General features: G+C 32.3%; 1 protein-coding gene across 13 annotated transcripts in view; it reads right to left on the reverse strand.

Annotated features, from left to right (window-relative positions):
• LOC143240225 (E3 ubiquitin-protein ligase RAD18-like) overlaps positions 1–20388 on the reverse strand; it is a 79864-nt gene that overhangs the window by 44407 nt on the left and 15069 nt on the right. For 12 of the 13 annotated variants that reach the window (XM_076482357.1, XM_076482356.1, XM_076482347.1 and 9 more), the window contains 11 exons: positions 18127–18253; positions 16535–16709; positions 14777–14876; positions 14159–14273; positions 10508–10580; positions 9013–9080; positions 7143–7203; positions 6001–6078; positions 5473–5631; positions 1948–2209; positions 241–360 (listed from right to left, as the gene is read on the reverse strand). In XM_076482357.1, coding sequence (XP_076338472.1) covers positions 273–360; positions 1948–2209; positions 5473–5631; positions 6001–6078; positions 7143–7203; positions 9013–9080; positions 10508–10580; positions 14159–14273; positions 14777–14876; positions 16535–16709; positions 18127–18253 — 1306 coding nt within the window. In that variant the 3' untranslated portion in view covers positions 241–272. The remainder of the gene's footprint in view (positions 1–240; positions 361–1947; positions 2210–5472; positions 5632–6000; positions 6079–7142; positions 7204–9012; positions 9081–10507; positions 10581–14158; positions 14274–14776; positions 14877–16534; positions 16710–18126; positions 18254–20388) is intronic. The other variant, XR_013021643.1, reaches the window with a different exon arrangement.

Below are 20388 nucleotides of genomic sequence, written 5' to 3' on the forward strand. Positions count from 1 at the left end.
GTTACATGATCCAAAACTATGGATGCACAGATTTTGAACTTAAAGATTACTTACTTTGGATACATATATAGTCAGATACTTTGCATATAATGACTTCTGACATAACTGCTATAGGCTTCTTAATATAAAAAATATCATGGAAAAAAAATTACCAATATTTCCTGTTTCTTATCAGAACATATTGAACAAGAAAAAAAAACACCTTTGCCACATCATAATGTGGCTAACAGCAAGTCTTACCTCTTTCTCTACATCACTCAAGGAAAGTAGTTTCACCTGCATCGTTTATGCAGCATCACCTCAGAAGACTCACCATTCTCTCCTTGTCGCTTCATCAGTCGTTGATTTTGCTTCACCGTGCTTCAAGATGGAAAGAAAAGTACATTCAAATGACAGATGTCAGTGTATGTTTCTTAAACTAAAGTGACTATTTCCTTCATTTAATTACATAGTTATTATATGGTATCTCTACTGATTTAAAAATAATAATAAAACTGAAAAAGGTACACTGATTTAATATTTTACATGTTCTGCAAGCTAATAACATACTTCTTATGATTTTGTATAGTCAATATCTTAAACCAATACTTCTCCCAAGATTATAAAGTACCAACTCCTTAACAATGGACCGTGATTTTTATCCCAATAGCAAACAAACCAATTACACAAACTACATTCAAATCTGAGTCAAAAACATTTCAAGCTACTAAAAGGTATTTGAGCAATTTTTATATCAAGATTTATTTAAAGAAAATGTAAAAACTATCTTTGCTGACCTATTTTTAAATAGTTTAAAATGCTCAAAAGAAAGAGTCTAATTTTTAACACAAAAATTAATTATTACTATCAAACTCAAACACATGAACGTCAGAAATACTACCCAAATTCATAATAATTCCTTTATATTACTTAAATAAAAACACTGTGAAACTTATTACAAGTATTGAGCCTACTAAACAACACATTTAATATGGATAGCAAAGAGAAGTTTATCACTCTTACTATCACATATACAACAAAACAGAAAACAAACTGACAGATTCGACATGAACATTTCATACACATACTGGATGCTTTGTATATTACTAGACATGTCAGTTTATGCAAGTACAATTACTAACTTTCAAGTGTCTTAAGAAATTCTTTCCTCCACAGTCCTTATCACATTTAAAACAAGATGTCCATCCTGCTTGAAAACCTACTCACACACCTGTAAACTGATTTCCTACAATGATACCTGAACACAAAAGTCTCAAGAACAACTTTACAGAAAGGATGCAATACAATCTGCTTTTATTTCTCACATAATTATAGAAGAACGTTTACTAGATACACAACTCTACTATACTGCTTAACACATGACATACTCATATGTAAAGGAAACATGAGAGTGCATTTCATTTGAATATTTCAAGATTTGTAATGTTTAAACTAATAATCATGAAATGTAAAAATCACTACATACATCCTACAGGTCAGTTAACATCAGAATGACGACTTGTTATCCTAATTATTGAAATTTTATAGTCACTTATAATTAACTAAAATTATTATGATAAGAGTTCATGCCGATGCACATAATACTCAAACCTCCTTCCCACATATTTTATGAAATTACAATATATACATATTGTTCTGTAGACAAATGAGCTGTTATTTCTTTATGTCCTATAATATTTTATTTGCTAAGAAACATCACAACATACAGTCAACAGTTCATTTTCACATTTTACCTTAACATGAAACAAGCAAAAATGAACAACTGTAGTACTTAATAGTAAATTGTGGAACATAAAAACAATTATCTTTGAACAAAAACTTTCTTTTTTCTTGTATTAAATACATTTAGATTGACAATTACATACATCAATGAGATCATATTTAAAAACCTAAACATATTTGCAACATAGTACTAAGAAAAACACACAACACAGCCTTGCTTGTTACCTTAATTTACCTCTTACAGGAAGAGGTATATGTTTAACTGGTTTGGAACAACTGCTGGTGGGCTCATGTTTACTCCAAATATCCTTGACTTTTTCTTCTCTCATACAACTATCAAATTCTTCTTTTATGTTGTAAGTACCCCCACCCTTCACCTCATTACCACCTACTGTTTCCATCACACTATCTTCCTCTAGTTTGTCCTCTCTTATTTTCAGACCTTTCTTTCTGTCTGTTCCATGAGGGTTATCAACATTCCAGTATTCTAAAAGATTACAAGTGGCACATAAGTCTACAAACTAGATCTGTTTGAAATTATTACAAGTGGCACACAAGCCTGCAAAATAGATCTATATGAAATTATTACAAGTGGCACACAAGCCTACAAAATAGATCTATATGAAATTATTACAAGTGGCACACATGCCTACAAAATAGATCTAAATGAAATTATTACAAGTGGCACACAAGCCTACAAAATAGATCTATATGAAATTATTACAAGTGGCACACAAGCCTACAAAATAGATCTATATGAAATTATTACAAGTGGCACACAAGCCTACAAAATAGATCTATATGAAATTATTACAAGTGGCACACAAGCCTACAAAATAGATCTATATGAAATTATTACAAGTGGCACACAAGCCTACAAAATAGATCTATATGAAATTATTACAAGTGACACACAAGCCTACAAAATAGATCCATTTGAAACTATTACAAGTGACACACAAGCCTACAAAATAGATCTATATGTAATTATTACAAGTGGCACACAAGCCAACAAAATAGATCTATTTGAAACTATTACAAGTGGCACACATGTCTACAAAATAGATCTATTTAAAACTATTGCAAGTGACACACGTCTACACAACAGATCTATTTGAAATTATTACAAGTGACACACGTCTACAAAACAGATCTATTTGAAATTATTACAAGTTTCGACCTTCATTGGTCATTGTCAGGTTCACAGAGAAAGAAAGAGACAACTGACTGGAAGCTGACCACATGTTTGAAAGGGGAATATGACATTCCAGTTAATACCAAATTTATTCAAAAACCAGGCACAAAACTAAGGTCTATACTATGCAAAAACTACACTGACAAACATCACACCAACATTATTTATCAAATACAATGTGATAACTGGCACAACTTCTATATTGGAGAAACAAGTAGAAAAATGGAAACCAGATTTAAAGAACATAAAAAGTCACCTTCACACGTTTTCAAACACTGCAAGTCAAATAAACACAACATAACCATAGAAATCACTCAAATACTAAATAAAGAAACAAACAGAAAGCAAAATTAAAGAAGTCTTACTTATACAACAACTTAAGCCCAAAATAAACCAATACAAAGGAACATCTTTATACCTATATTAAAAAATAATATAATAAATAATAATAATAAAAATAAATAATATAAAATTATATTTTTTAACACAGGTATAAAGGTGTTTCTTTGTATTGGTTTATTTTGGGCTTAAGTTGTTGTATAAGTCAGGCTTCTTTAATTTTGCATTTGTTTATGTTTGTTTCTTTATTTGGTATTTGAGTGATTATATATTCAAACATCTAAGCCTGCCCTCTACATTCTGACACTCAGTTACACAACCCCTTTCAAACATGTGGTCAGCTTCCAGTCAGTTATCTCTTTCTTTCTTTGTGAACCTGACGATGACTGATGAAGATCGAAACGTTGTTCACTCCTCTACGTAAAAAATTTTCTCAACCCAAACGAGCCGTTTTTACATATATAATGTTTCGACCTTCTTAGATCATCTTCAGGTTCACTGCTTTATCTTAGTAAAAGCATTAACACCCATACCAGCTGTCCTGAGATATAAAGAATGAAAGAACTCAGAATGCACTTGTATTCATTCAGTGTCCCCAGTTTGCACCACTTGTTTCATAATAAGAGTGCATCTACAACAGGTTGTACCTGTCCAAGTGTCTTTCTTTTCTCACTCTGTTACTATTGGTTGGTGCTTGTGACAGACACAGTCTCTGCTGACAGCTACTTTTTACAGTTTGTTTTGAAGTTAAGCACAAAGCTACACAATAGACTGTCTGTGATCTACCAACCATAAATGTCATAACCAGGTTTCTAGCACTGTAAACACAGAGATGTACTGCTGTGTCAGTGGGGAGCATGCTTTACAGATAGAATGAAATAATCTTTTGCAAAAACACTTCTGTTAGCTGGAGATTCACTCTCACATCTGTTCAAATGCAGAAGAAATTAGGTTTATACCATCTTCACGAGGATAAATACGATGTTTCCATAACTATGCTATGTGACTCAAACAACTGCCCTACACATTTCACAGTCAGCCTGTTTAACATGATCAATTGAGTGGAAGTGAACTACAAATATATGTATGAGAAAGCTAATAACATGGCCAGACAGTACAAAACTGACATGGAACAAATGAAATAAACAAACAAAAAACCTTTTAGTTGTTCTCACCAAAGTCTGATGAAATATTGTCAAGCAGACTGAAGCTTCCATTTTTATCGCTACAGCCAGAAGTGCTATTGTCTACAATGTCAAGTTTAGCATCTACACATAGATTAGTGTGATGCACCATCAACATTAATCTCTCTGGTTAGAAAGTTAACACACTTTTCATCAACTTTTCACATTAGAGTGAGTTATAGTTTGTTTGCCAGTTAGTGAAAAATACACTTAAAGGGGACTTCCATTCATTCTGTGTTCTTGTAAGATTGGACAATGTTATATAGAAGTGTAACAGAATATCTAAAATAGACTAAAAATACCACATGTATACAGTACCACTGTAACATCGTGTTTCTGAAATGGATTCAAATCAGGCCATTAGAATTTAAGTTTATTGTATTTCCTCAGTTTGAATTTGAACCTTTGGTATCTGAGCTTCAGGTAAGTGCTGTACCAAGTGACCTAAAAGGATAAACCATTAACTATTGCCAATAAAGCATATTTTTGAATAATCCAAACTAAATTTATTTAACTGAAATGATCTATGTTAATACAAATTTATACCTGAACACAACTACTGATCTCAAAATTGAGAAGTCTGTGGACTTAATGTGCAGCAGTTTGTAATAAGTGGATCAGTTTATGATCAGTAAAAGCGATGAAAGACTCACATATGGGCAAAACTTCACTGACATGTCTTGATTCTCTTAAAAAAATACATCTAACTTTTCTCTTCAAAAACTCAATTTGATTCTCAAAAAACAAAAACTGCTTATCAGAAAACAGCTGAACAATAAAAAAACAAAAGAGCATCAAGATGTGGAAATACCCTATTCCATGTGACAGCATCAAGTTATCATTCAAACACAAGGTCTGTTTGTTTGTTTGTTCTAGAGCAAAGCTACATTGGGCTATCTGCTCTTCCCTCTATGGGGAATCAAACCTCAGACTTTAGCATTGTAAGTATGCAGACTTATCAACCTACTGACGGGAGATAACAAGTCCAAGAAAAAAATCTAAAACTTTACAATATTGAATAGGTTATCTTACCTAAGTCAGACAAGTGTACAGAACTGGCATGATACATGTGGGTACTAGAGTTAGCACAATCACTCAGTGTTGAGTCACTGTCATTACTTGTCCTGTTTATTTCCATCTGATGGTTATCATCTTCCTGAAAGTTGCCAGTTGATATTTCATTTTTCAGACCTAGAAAAAAACCCACAAAAATATAAAAGAATGATAACTATTATACAAATGAGATCATTTCTTCAAAACGAACGTGAATAATAAATATTTTTTCACACATGTATCCAAAATGGACTTTTAACAGGTGATTTGGAAATTTTAAAGTTTTAAAAAATTCCTTTTTTTCAAATAAAGAAATATAATGGTATAAAGATACACTTTAGCAGTCTAAGATAATGCTATAATCATATAAACTTACAACTTGTTATTTTCTGTTAACAGCTGCTGTGGAAAAAAAAAGTTGAATTTTAAAGTGTTAAAAATTTTCTTTTTTATTTGGAATAAACGTATATATATATATTTTCTTATACTATAATGGCATAAACTTACAACTTAGGTGTTTCTTTTTCTCTTGTCTTCTTTGAATATCTTCAGTCAACTGTTGGAATTGCCTCTCATGTTGTTTAACTGAAAAGTGTAAGTATACCAGTTAATGTTTTATGAACTATCCAATATAAAATAACAGATTATTTATATCAGACAACTAAAAAAATTAGAGAAAACAAGCAGTAAAATGAAAATTTTTTAACATTAAAGATTTCAAGTTAAACCTCAAGTTTATGATCTCACCACTTTGAAAAACCATTACATGCCCTACAATAATGCTTTAAGCATAGTTCCTCATTTACAAAGTGTTAAAAGGAATAACATTCAATCTGAGATAACCACATGCAACACATCTTATACTAAAAACAACATAAAATGTGTTAACATAACCATGAAGTTGAACTGGTCTATTACTGAAAATAGTTAACAATGAAGTAACATTTTGTGTCTAAAGGGTTTAACAAGAATATGTAAAAAGTGCATCTAATAAGAAAGTAACACCTGCATAAACATATGGCACAGATTAAAAAAAAAACTACTTAAAGTATTTCTAGCAGTGTAACATTTTTGGCAAAGCTTCAAGGGATGTAACATGGAATATTTCGAGGTGTACCAGATTTCCTGAAAGTATTCGAAAGGCAAAATACACACACACGCATCTGAAAAAGAGTGTGTGTGTGTGAGTGTATATATATATTTTCTGCAAGGCTTCAAAGGGTATATATACACCATATTTTCTGCAAGGCTTCTGAGGGTAGGTGAGTTCTTGTCTCAAGGTACTGGTACCATAAACTGCACAACTTTTAATTTTAGTAATTCCCTGTCAAGTTTATAATACCACCTCTACAAATCAAGCTACCAAAGATAAAAATCTTAGCTGATTTAACTTATCATTCAATGCTAACCTCACAAAATATTATCATTCATTCCAGTAACTGTGATAAAAAATTGTACAAAATGAAATTCTTGTTTAGAGAAATATTAAATCAGTAAAACTGATGTTTTATATCTACATCACTGAATATTCTCTTTACTGCTTTAACTATTTCTATAGTACATTTAAAAGGTCTTTCCTTATAAGATAACTTTTGAGAAATGGATTCATTCGATATAGTCAGTAGGTCAAAAAACAAACAAAAACCCACCATACTTTGTTTGTTCATTTTCTATAACACTTGGACTGCTTTTCTTATCATACTGGAAAATCTGAGAGAAAAACAGAGAAAAAAAATGGATAAAACATTTAATATCAGCATCCAATACTCAATAATACAAGGCCACATAAAATTGAAAAAAAAAAACAATAATCTACCACATACAAATTTAACTTAATAAACGTTACTTAAGAACAATAACCTTGAAAAAAGGGTGATACTTTCCCTCAGTAGTTTCCCAATTTGGAAAACTTGCAAATTAGTATGGATTAAAGCTTCTTGAAAATTCATGAAATTTTCATGCAAAGAAACATGTTGATTTGAGTAAACAGAGAATTTCTAACTTTCTAAAATTCAGAACAACAAATCAACATTCTTATCTCATTCAGATCATTTCCAAAACATGTAACTGCTATAATCTATTGCATCAGAAAATTCAATACATTTGACCACAATTCACTTGGAAACAAAGTAACAGTTGAAGTGATAAAAAATGAATACAGAACATGAAAGCAATATACAAACACACACACATGTACAAACATAAGTGAGTACAGTTCCATAAAAAGTCAAAAAACATTTTTTTTACAATCAGATTCCAACCAGATTAGTTATCAATGAGTTTTGGTTGTCATCTAACTGACACAGTTACCATCAAGAAATCATTGACCTGTAGCCATGAGCAGTTGCACCCACTGCCAGCAGTGTCTCTGAGGCTGATAGAAGAATCATGACCATCTTTGTGATGAGTATAACAAAAGTTTCTAATCTAGGCTTTCTGTAAGTAACATACTGCATCTTTCCTAGCATCAAATAACATGGTTAAAATATCATTGAGTGAAACAATGTAATGATTTAGTAATGTTACTGAAATCATCCATAAAGAGTTTTTATTAATTATACTGAAAGGGTTTAATCAGCTCATTCAAAGTTATTCTAATTGATTGTAACACAGAATATTCTGAAAAGCATATTAAAAGTGTTTTAATGTGTCAATCTTAGTCTTTGAGTCAGATTCTTTACTTTAACTGTAAACCTCCTCCAGTTAGTGCTTGTGTGCTCCACTCAACACTACATTCTTCAATCAATATAAATAATTTGTGACTGGTAGTAACAGTTAAAACTCCAACAGCTAACCTACCTGGCCTGCCTGTCACAGTAATATCACATTGTAATTGTACTTAATTCAAGTTCTGATCATTTCCTTAGAATGAATTTTAAGAAACAAGGCTTCATTTTCTTTTTATTTTTAATAACAAACTACTTATTTATAAATATGCTGCAGAAGCATATTCTAGACATACATAGCATATCAAAGTCAATCAACTGTAAGTATTTTGTTTGTTTTGAATTTCGAGCAAAGCTACATAAGAGCTATCTATGCTACATGTCCCTAATTTAGCAGTAGAATAGAGGGAGGGCAGCTAGTCATCACCACCCACCACCAAATCTTGGGCTACTCTTTTACCAACAAATAGTGGGATTGACTGTCACATTATAATGCCTCCATGGCTGAAAAGACGAGCATGTCATGTGTGATGGAGAATTGAACCTGCAACCCTCAGCTCACAAGTCAATCATCCTAACCACCTGGCCATGCTGGGCCTGACTGCGAGGGAACTGAAATACAATAGCACAAACTGAATATTCAGAGAAACTCTTACAATGCTACTTCTTTTTTTAACTCATAGTATTACAAAAGAAAAAGAACCATAAAAACTATGAGCCAGTAATTCTAGCAGCGGGTTTGGATTTGGCTGCTAAAGAATTTAATGGTCTCAAATATCTACAGCAATAGACTTTAAAATTTCATATCATTTGTCAAATCATTCCATGAACTTTTAACCTCAACAATCCTCACCGATGTTTTAGTAGCCACAGACTTTATCTCTTTCTCTTCTTTTTCCACTTGCTGAATGATTTCTGACACTAAAAAAAATGTAAGTCACTCACATGGAAGTTATGGAATGTAAATAGCTCAATTTAAAAAACAAAAACACTTCTTTATAATTCCTGAAAATATTCATTTTAATAGCCAAAGTTTAAGCCTTTTCAAAAGTGTGGGCTGTATTAAAGCCCATACCCAACAAACCTCATTAAAAATATTAATATAAATTTTAAAAGCCAATCAATTCTTTCAGAGCCAATGATTTTGTTCAGAACAAGTTTGTAATAAATATATAAGACACCCAAACTTTCTCTTCCAAATACTTATGCAAATCACTGAATAGGAGTTGATTTTGGAAACAGTTCTGGACACATTTCTGGGATTGTTTTTAGTCCAAGAAAAAACACAAGATGTGTTTTAAGTAAGTAACAGTGTTATAACTTTTAATTGCAGAAACTAATTTGTTAGTAGTGGGATACTGAATTAAATAAAGTAAATTGATGACAAATGGATTACTAATGTAACTGTTAAGGTGGTTAAACTAGTCTTGGTTGAACTTAACTTAATATGACATCGTGTTTGCTGACCAAGAAAAATTAATTTTGATACTTAATACTTAACTGTTTCTGAATACATGCATCACTCAGATTTCCTATTTTCTATGTATAAATTTATTGTTTGGTTTACTTTTTTCTGCATCTGGACTAAGGATTTGACAAAGAGGTAAGAAGATTGTAGAGTCAGCTCTTACATTATGGAAATGGTCCATAAATCCAATAAAAGCAAGAAATTTCATGAATCATTACCGGATCATTCTTCTGTATGGTTATTAATTCTTACATAGCCCGTGCCCTCAGAAACAAGTTGTATGTTGTAAAGCATCAACTTTAACCTGTTACAGTTTAATTGTAAGCTGTCTCTTTCAACGTATGTAATATTTATGGATGTTTGTCCTTTCTGACTCACCGTATACTAAACTAATTTAGGTGCATGAAAAATACTATGGCATTGTGAGTAGATTTATTATTCAGTACTATGTAGTGAACTAATTGTTTAATTATTATATTGCAGAATACTTTTAATTTCACCTTATTTAAGGCTGAAAAAATAATCTGTGACATAAACACTTAATGATTTTGGTGCTGGTGAGCCTTGAATAGGTAAAACTGTAGTCAACAGAAGAGGGTGTGATCAGTCAAAGAATGCATTAGGTTTTAATGTTGTAGGTTATATTTTCTATTTTGTTTTCTGCAAAAAAGAAGGGAATTCTACACTTTACTTGGTATTCCAGCATATACTAAATAAGGAAGGTTACAGGATAAATAAATGGATATACATGTACTTCACCCTTTGATTTAGCCCTTTTTATTTTGGTCTCTTTTATAAAATTGTAATTCAAAGTTGTAGTATGGAATCACAAATATTTATCAATTTTAATGAATAATAAAACTCTCAAGAAGTTTCTCACCTGATTGAGGTTGGACAGCATCGCATTCTGCATTGTAGAGAATAACAAAAGCTTTATGTCGTTTAATAAGACACTACAACAGAAAACAAAAGTGATTCAAACTGTGTAGAAAACCAGTCAATTTATATGACATTTTAAAAACAATCAGCTCAGTTTACTTGTTTCAATAACACAAAACTGTTAAGATGAATTTACAAAAACTAAGAATAAATTATTTCAATATAAATAGGCTGGGTGTGGCCTAGTGGTTATTGTGTTATACTGTAAATCAGAGGGTTTATGATTATATCCTATTGCCATGTTTGTTACTCTGGGTAGGTTAAACAACAAGGTATATACATGTTAAAGAAATGCGAAAATAACCTTAGTTGTTACAATTTCATCTTTCATTGAGTTTAACTAGCCTGGTTCCTAGAGTGGGTAAAAAAACCCTTTTACATACAGCTAATACACTTACTAATCAGCAGAAATAATTACAGGAGTGTAGTATACCACCCTCTAGTGGCATACTGTTAGGACTGAAAATTTAACTTGATGTACAAGTTTGCAGTTTAATAAATAAATACAATAATTTATCATATTCTCTGTTTACTGTAATATACCACCTTCTGATGGTATACTGTTAGCACATCTCACTCACCTGCTTTGTCACTTCTTAAAAAGCTGATAGGTTAATGCGGCAATGATAAATTCAAAATCATAAGATTTTTGGTGACTATACGAGGGCTGTTCAAAAAATATGCGGACTGACGTCATAAAACAAAATGTACTTTATTTAGAAGTTACAGGTCTGGGACCCCTTCAAAGTACTCTCCTCCCCAACGCACACACTTATCCCAACGGTGTTTCCACTTGTTGAAACAGTCCTGAATGCTTCTTTTGTAATGTCCTCCAGCTCCTTCGTCGCACTTGCCTTAATCTTCGGAATCGTCTCAAATCTTCTTCCTTTCAAGGGTCTTTTGAGTTTGAGGAACAAGAAAAAAATCGCAAGGAGCAAGATCAGGTGAGTAGGGGGGGTGAGAAAGAACAGTGATCGAGTGTTTGGCCAAAAACTCACGAGTTCTGAGGGCCGAATTTCGCAGCAACGAGGTGTATCTTCAATTTTTCGCTCAAAATCTCGTAACAAGATCCAACTGATATCCCACACTCTTCAGCAAGCTCCCTGACAGTCAGACGTCGATTTGCCCGCACCAGGGTGTTGATTTTGTCGACATGTGGGTCGTCAGTTGACGTGGAAGGACGTCCAAGACGCTCATCTTCAATGGACTGTCGACCATCCTTAAAACGTTCATGCCACTTGAAACATGCCGTACGCTTCATAACAATATCACCGTAAGCCGTGTTAAGCATAGCAAAAGTTTCAGTTGCAGATTTTCCAAGTTTAACACAAAATTTCACAGCAAGTCGTTGCTCCTTCAGGTCATTCATTCTGAAATCCGCCAAACGAAAAAATCGCACTTCACTTAAAACCGCATAGCTAATACACAAATGAAGATATCTGCAATCAGGAAATGGCGTCGTAATCAGCTGATCTGTGCAAACCTAACGACACCAAGCGGATTCCCCTAGAACCAACTGGAGCCGCGCAATTCAAACAGTCCGCGTATTTTTTTAACAGACCTCGTATATGACATCTACAGTCCTTTCACTTCAATTCACAGTTGTCAGTAAACAACTTTGATGAACATCAAATAACTAGCTTCACTGCTCAGTCAAGAACAAGATTTCCACTTTCCATGGACCTGAGTGATTGTTTACAGTTTGTAATCAAACCTAAGTGTTCTAGAAATTCCATTTGACCAATGACTGAATTGAGTGTATTCTCCAATTATGCATTGGATAAATTCCGGTTGACTTGTGTGGATGTAAAGCAAACTTATAATGAGTTACATGAATTTTTTATAACATTCTCCCCTCCTTTTTCTGTGATCACACTTATAAAAACTGTTATTTGCAATTAACAGGAATCCATTACATTAAATAACCATCCTAAATATTCGAACTAAAATGCATCTTGACTGGAGAATTTAATTAATTTATTCAGACTATACTCACGTCTTTTTCTTAAGTTAATATATTTTTCTAATGCAACAGTTCCTTTTGAAAAGGTAACAATTAGTTTGAATAATTCTGTAATTTCTGGAAGAACCAACTGTTGGACTTAACAAACATGAACTGGGCTAGTTCATACTTCTTCTACAAAGTTGCAGCCATGTATCTGTAACAGTGTAGTTGTTCTGGTTACACATGCAGTCACTATCTGTAACCAAGGAAATAACACACTTCTTGTTGTACACACACAGTTTTTTTAAATAGCAGAACATCCTATTAGTTGATATTAATAATATAGAATTTTGACAGTAATTATTACTGAAAGCATTTGTTTGACTCGGATCAAACTAGGCATGGCTTCTAATGTAGTTTCAAATGCTTTAGGCCAGAGATAAAGGTATATCAGCTGTTCCAGTCCAACATATGTGGTACTCACTGCATTAGATGGCCCATCCTGAGACTGGCAGACTGACTTTTGGTTACTAATCTAATGTTTAATTTCACAAGCTTTAGGTCAGAAATGGAAGTACATGAGATGTTTCAGTCCCACCCATATGGTCACCCACTGCATTAGCTGACCCATCATGAGATAGATAAGATAGAACGAAAATGCCAGCAACTCTCATTAAAAACTGGTATCAAAACAGTCTGACACCGAAGAAGCTAGCAGAATTCCTCTCGTAATTACACAACAAACCAAACTCATATTGCCCTGCATTCTAAAATAATATTTTCATTTGCTTTAACTTAATGACCATTGAAAACAAATTTTCTCTGAAAGTCCTGTTATTTCCATTCAGAAATAAACTTGTTTCCAGATCTCAAATTCATGACAACCACTACACTTTCTCTAAAACAAAACCACTAAAAGATCATGAGAGAGAGATCAGTCGTACTTAAAACAGAGAAAAGAACAATGTCTGTATCATAGAGCAAGAACAAGTAATCATTAGTATTTGGAACAAATACCAACAACCCTCAGAGGACATATCAAGAACATAAATCTTTTTTTATATATAACAAAGACCTTTCTGTTGCTCGACACTTTAACTAGCCTAATATTTCTATCAGTAACATAGTTCTCTTATGTATCAAAACTAGGTTCCAGATTATCCTCAATATATTATCACTCTTAATACAGATGACATTTACACCATTAACTATGATTTTGTATCAATAATATTTGACCTTTAACACCTTCTCTGTTAATTCATCATTGACATATTTACTTATCTTGTGCTCTTTGTGTTAAGTAACATACTTATAAAATTTTGCTCCAATGTTGATTTTAAAAAATACACCAACATCTAATTACGTTACAGTACAAACTGTATGATGTCTTGATTGAATAAAATTGTACACAGGTTAATGGCACATGTTGTTCTATCAACTAACCTCGAAATGTTGTAACATAACCTGAAGAGTGTTGAGGCAATTAATAAATGAAATAAACTTGTAAACAAAGAAATTAATGATGATAAGAAACCCACTTGAAGTAAAAATGATTCTAAAAAAGATGACCTAAGAACTAGTTTTAATACATGTTTTGTTATTAAATTTCACAAATATATGAAACTCTTAACAGGAAACATGCTCTACCTGTCTATTGCCTTGAGTACTTAGTCCAACAGCTTTCATTTTTTTCTTCAAAATTTTGTCCGAGAGCAAGTGATACACCAGTTTAGGCAGTGGTTGTCTTTTCTTTTCATTTGTTCTAAATGTAAGAATAAAAGGAAAGAATCCTACAACTGAATTACTTAAGCTCAGTTTTTGAAGTACCATTTCTACCAAAAAATGTAGCACCTAATTATCAAAAAAATATTTTTCAGTCATAATTAAGATTAATATTAGCAATAGTACAACAATTTATACAATACAAACTAAAGTATTTCTGAAACTATACTACAGTAAGGAGAGAACATAAAGCAACCAGTACTGTCCTTTTTTATTCATTTATGAAGAATGCTTTAATAATTTATTTACTCATACACAATTGGTGATAATTAGTTTTCCAACTAATGCTAAAAGTTGTAAATTGTAAAAAGACTGGAAAATTCAATTAGATAGTATTTTATTATAAAAGTTGACAAAATTCAACTAGATATCAAAATTCTGAACTCTCCTATTTAGTTTTTATTTACAGAAACAAAACTCAGCACTGCAATAGTTCAGCATAAAACTAGAAATATTTTTATACTTCAGGAGAAATTACTCAACGTTTTTTCAAGGTTTTCTTCTCTTTCCCTAGAAAGGCACTTGTCTAGATGAATGTTGATGTTTTCTATTGGCACAGGAACACTGCACACAGGACATGCAACTTAAAAAATACATATATATAAATACATAAAAGCAGCTTAGAGTTAATGCTACAGATCCTAATAACGTGGTTAATTGATCTAGTAAGGTTTTGTTTTTATTAAACAATGGGTAAAACAAGCAATGGCTAAATGCCTACAATGGAATTTTCAAAATGTTCAACACATTCAATAACATAGTATCAACAGAAAATGACAGAAAACTGTACTTCACTTGAGAAAAATAAAACTTCAAAGATATTATCAAATTTACTATGGTTGTTATGATACATATCTATATATTGATGCCCAGATATGGTATGTATCAAGATAGTTTTTACAGAAAAATTCTGATTTATTTTGCATTTTCTATGGTGGTTACAAGGCTGGTCAAACTGACAGACTATATTTACAATTAGGGTAGTGAATATAGCAAATAAAATATGAAGATTTATTTTTAAAAGCTTGAAATTTATTTGAGGTTTTAACGATTAAATAAAAGAAACTTGTTAACCTTTAGATGGATAAAAGTATTTTTAATCTTAAAACTTCACACTCGGAACAGTCACTACTTTGATTCTATATATTAAAACATTGATTTTTAACAAAAATAATTTATTCACCAGAACTCTACCATTAAGCTGATTAGAGGTTTGTTTGTTTTGAATTTCGTGCAAAGCTACATAAGGGCTATCTGCACTAGCTGTCCCTAATGTAATAGTGTGAGACTAGAGAAAAGGCAGCTAGTCATCACCACCCACCACCAACTCTTGAGCTACTCCTTTACCAATCAAAAAATGGGGTTGTTCATCACATTATAATACCCACATGGCTGAAAAAGCAAGCATGTTTGGTGTGACAAGGATTCGAACCTGCAGCTCTCAGATTGTAAGCTAAACATCCTAACCAGCTGGCTATGCTTGGCCTGATAAGAAGTCTAAAAGGTTTTCATATTACCTGTGAAAACAAACTTCCTCCTTATAAACTTTCATTACTTAAACATAATAAATATGTGCTTAAATTTAATAATAGTTTTTTTTTTATGTTGTTTTTAACACTCTTAATGCAGGTAAACTAATATGTAAGTTTACATATCGAGCCAAATCGAGGATCCAGTTGGAGGGCCAAAAGCTCAGAAATAAAACTATTTTGCAGTAAAGAAAATTCAGAGTATAATTCTAAATACCTTTTAAATATCAATCATAAAGTTTAATTAGAACCCTAAAATGTTAGTTTCACAAATTATGGAATAAAACTATAAAAATAAGCACATGTCTGATCCATCAACTTACACTGAAAAAAAAGTGATAATATAATCTCAAAAAAATTCCTTTTTTTTCTAAGTTTTGCAATAAGTGTTGTATTTTTTATCATTCTCTAAACATACATGTGTCTTGTAATCTAAAAATTAGAGCTTATTCCTAAACATGACAAGGATGACTTACCAAGTAAACAAGTTTGATGCATGTTAATTCAGAGCAACATGGCTGAAGATCTTAGATTGTTGTAGTAATAATAGGTTTTGAATATAGTGTTTCTAGGATTTAAACTCAAACACATAAATGTTATGACTGTACTCATAATCATAAAACTTAAATAAAAGGTAGAATGTTTTATTTGGATTTTGCCATGTTTTGGTAAGCAAAGAAATATGACTTAGTCTTCACAAATCTTTGCTGACCTTTATGTGACAAAGCAGATTTATCTGTTATCTCAGACTTGGATTCTCCACTGGTAGATGCTTCTTTGTTAGAAATTACATCTGCATCTGTTGGTGATGTTATGGTTTTGGAAGGTAAAAAGGCTTTAGCTGATGACATCAGTACACTGTCTTCACATACAATACCTGACCTTTCCTTAAATGATTATAAATAAGAAAGTTTAGTTTTCAGTCTATCTATCCAATGAAAGAAACAAAATTATTCTCTAATAACTCAAAATAGAATTACTATTTTGAGTGATAAAAAGAGATGTCCAGAGAATATAAAAACAAGTAGTGTTACTTAACTTCATGTAATTCATGTTCAAAACACATTTATGCAATTCAAAGTTTTTAAAAACATGAAATTAGTGTAAAAGTATGGAAAATCATTATCACCCAGTTCAACTGATTCAAAATTTGTTTCAGCTTAGTACTTATCAAACCTTCTCCAGTTGATGTTGTTATTCTTGGTTCTACTATCATCATATAGTTCATGCTCAGGATACAAGAATGTTAATTTCTGTCCACCAAATATGACACACACTAGCAGGAAAGATCTTGGTTCTAAGAGTTATGTACAAACCTGCAATGAAAGTAGTGAAGCAACATCTCCTTCCACATAATAAAGAGCAAGTGTGTTTGCATTCCTAATGTAACTGTAAACCTTGTTTCTTAGCTTTATGTCATGACCTTTGACAAAGTCACATTCATCAAATTTATTATCAATGTATTCCAATGAGCAAGGCACAAAATATCAAAAACATGGTTTATAATTCAAGTTTTAACACAAGTATTCATTTCTTAAATTCAAAAACAAAGATTTAAGAAGCTATTCAATCTTCACTTCTCTGTATCATGAAACACTTCTTCACCCTAAACTTTCTATTTTAGATTTTCTTTCTCCCCTCATATGAGTTTAATACAAATTACACACTTGTAGTATAGATATTGCTAAGACATAATTTATAGCTTCCAATGTTCTTGTTTCACTCAGATATAAACTAGAAAATTAAATCCAATGCCATACCCTTCTATCAAATATTAAAGAAAGAACCTAATGGTTCATCATTCAAAGTTTAAAGAATCTAGTTTCTAAAAAAGTATCTTTTTATAAGTGCTGTACATTTTCTTAAATATTACATTGTGCATTTTTAAACATAAACCTGAATAAAAGTTTTTATAACAAAGGATTTCTACATAAGCTCATCTTAAAAGCATTTGCTAATCAGTTGAATATTGGCCTTCACTACTGTAAATTAGACTTTACAAGTCCATAGTTTTACACATACAAACATTGAAAGACAATGTTTCTTTTCTTTGCTTTTACTCAGAGGCCTCACGTTTAACTATTTATTCTTTCCTTTGTTTTTCACACCAAAATGTTTTAGAAACACAAAGTTTCAGGTATTTCTTTATGTGATATATTGATATTTAAGAATGGTTACAAAATTAGTAAGGTCTGCATTTATATAGTTTTGACAAAATATTTTTTTATAAGAATTATATCATAGTTTTGCATGAGTTTCATTGAAGCATGGACATATTAAGGATCATTATTATTGGATTCTTACCAATAAACCTTTCTCTTCTGGAACTCTGCAAAAAGAATTGGATTGATCGTCATTTGAAACTTTAATTTTTCTACCAAGTTCCTGTAGATTCTGTTCTTCCAGCCTAAGAAATTTTCTGAGGGTTTCTCTACATAAAAAGAGGAAAAATACTGTAAAAAATATAAACAATTAAACAATAATGATACGTGATTAAGATTATTTTTCAAAACAAAAAGGGTTCTTGATGTTGTAGAGACAAACTTGAACAAATCTTTTCAATTAGATATTTTACAAAGTTAATAAAATAATCTCCTGAAACAAACAAACCAAAATTCAATCTTTTTTATAAACTTATGAACGTTATAATTCTATACTTTAAATGTACTTTCAATACACATTTACCTACTCTAACAAGATTAGCTATTTTCATCCAGTGCTGCCCTCTATAAGTGAACGTTTTTTTGGTTTTTTTTACCCATACCACAAGCCTTCTGCTCCTCCCTGTTGGAAATAAATGGTTCCAAAATGTTTCTCATGCCAATTAACAGAAGTATGACATACATGACTCCCACTATACACCTCTACTAAACTATTACTTCAAAGTTTAGCATAAGACATAATTGCATGTAGGTAACTATAAGAAATACATTTTCAGTAAAGAAAAATTATAACTTCCAATATGATACCTCTACTTACAAGGTTAGCTAGCATCCAACACTGAATTAGAGGCAAGACTAGTAAAACGGAATGACAAAAGTAACTTCCCAAAAGCATCCAAAGAATACTTCTGGAAATGTGAGAGACAGTCAAATCTCAAGATCTAATGAGAGGAACTGCACTTCTTCTGAACCAGGTATACTCTTTACCTACCTGTGAAATGTGTAGTTGATAAAGACAGAAAAAGACAAGCACATTCAAGTGGGAGAGAACTGTGACAGAATAATGGTTCCAGCCAAAAAATGTATTCAGAACTCAAACCCACATGATATAAAAGTGGGTAAATTAATGGATGGGCCCCTAGATGTAAAGTGGCTCAGATTCAACTGACCCTACTTAGTAAGTCAACTACATCCAAAACCCACGCTGCTGGGAACCAACATCCGCATGGGGGGTAGGATAAAGATCATACCATTTTTTACCTCAAGTTCAAGAGACCAGAAGGAAACTGGAACCACTTTGACTCATGAGCATGGCACACAGGATATTTCCTATTTATCAATCCAGAAAACTGACGTCCAATATCAAAAGTATGTCCATATAATAAAAACCACCTCCCCAACAGTAAAACTGAACAAAACCATTCAAAAAGCAATAACATCCTCAGCAAAAGACACACTGAGGACAGTGAAAATGACAGAATTGAAACAATCCCCTTAACTCCACTGTGACCTATAACACATGTTGTATAATTATGGTCCTGACATCCACACAGGGGTAGGATGAGGGCTGCCACTTAAAGGGTGAATTGCAATTTCATGTCTCAGTCCTTTGTGATTGAATAAGGCAAAATGAAGGATATCATGCCATCTCTACCCACAGAACACCACCATCCTACACTGCACTGAATGGTTTTAGCCATCTTTTCATGGAACCTTGGTGACTGACCCATGCATCCCATCCCTGAAAGGATGCAAATCCAGATAAGGAGGAGGAAACAGGACACCTAACGACATATGGGCCTTGTCTAATTATTAAAGCAGATCATCCATCAGTGTATGAGAGAACAGTAATGAGAGTTGTCAAGGTTCCATTGATCAGGAAGAGCCCACTGAAGGTACTGCACACTGTGCATGACAGAGAGACCAGTGATGTCATTGAAGCCCACATTCTTTAAAGTGATAATCTCCTGAGCATAGAGTGAGAGAACAGAAAAAGTCCATGAAATGAAATTGTAGAGAAGGTTGGGCCTGAATGAGATGAGTGTCAAAAAAAAGGCATCTAAATGGAAAATATATTGAGATTAACTTGATTAACCAGCTCATTGAAATAGATGCATGAAGAAGCTGATAAATATGGTTAACCAACTTCAGTTCAGAATGTGCCAGAAGAAGCCAATCATCCATATGATGGTGGAACTGCAACCCCAGAGCATGAAGATAAAGAACAAAAGCTATGACCATCTGAGAGGAAAGAAAATGGGTGGAAGAAAGCCTGAAATGTAGGGCATGAAATCAGTAAATCATCTTGTAATGGAGGAATCAAAGATACAGGCAAGGCTGTGTGGAAATATACATTTTAATAAGCAATGGTGATATCCAACTTGGTTATCCAGATGAAACACTC

The sequence above is a fragment of the Tachypleus tridentatus genome, chromosome 13 (genome assembly GCF_004210375.1).
Source record: "Tachypleus tridentatus isolate NWPU-2018 chromosome 13, ASM421037v1, whole genome shotgun sequence".
NCBI classification, from domain to species: Eukaryota; Metazoa; Arthropoda; class Merostomata; order Xiphosura; family Limulidae; genus Tachypleus; species Tachypleus tridentatus.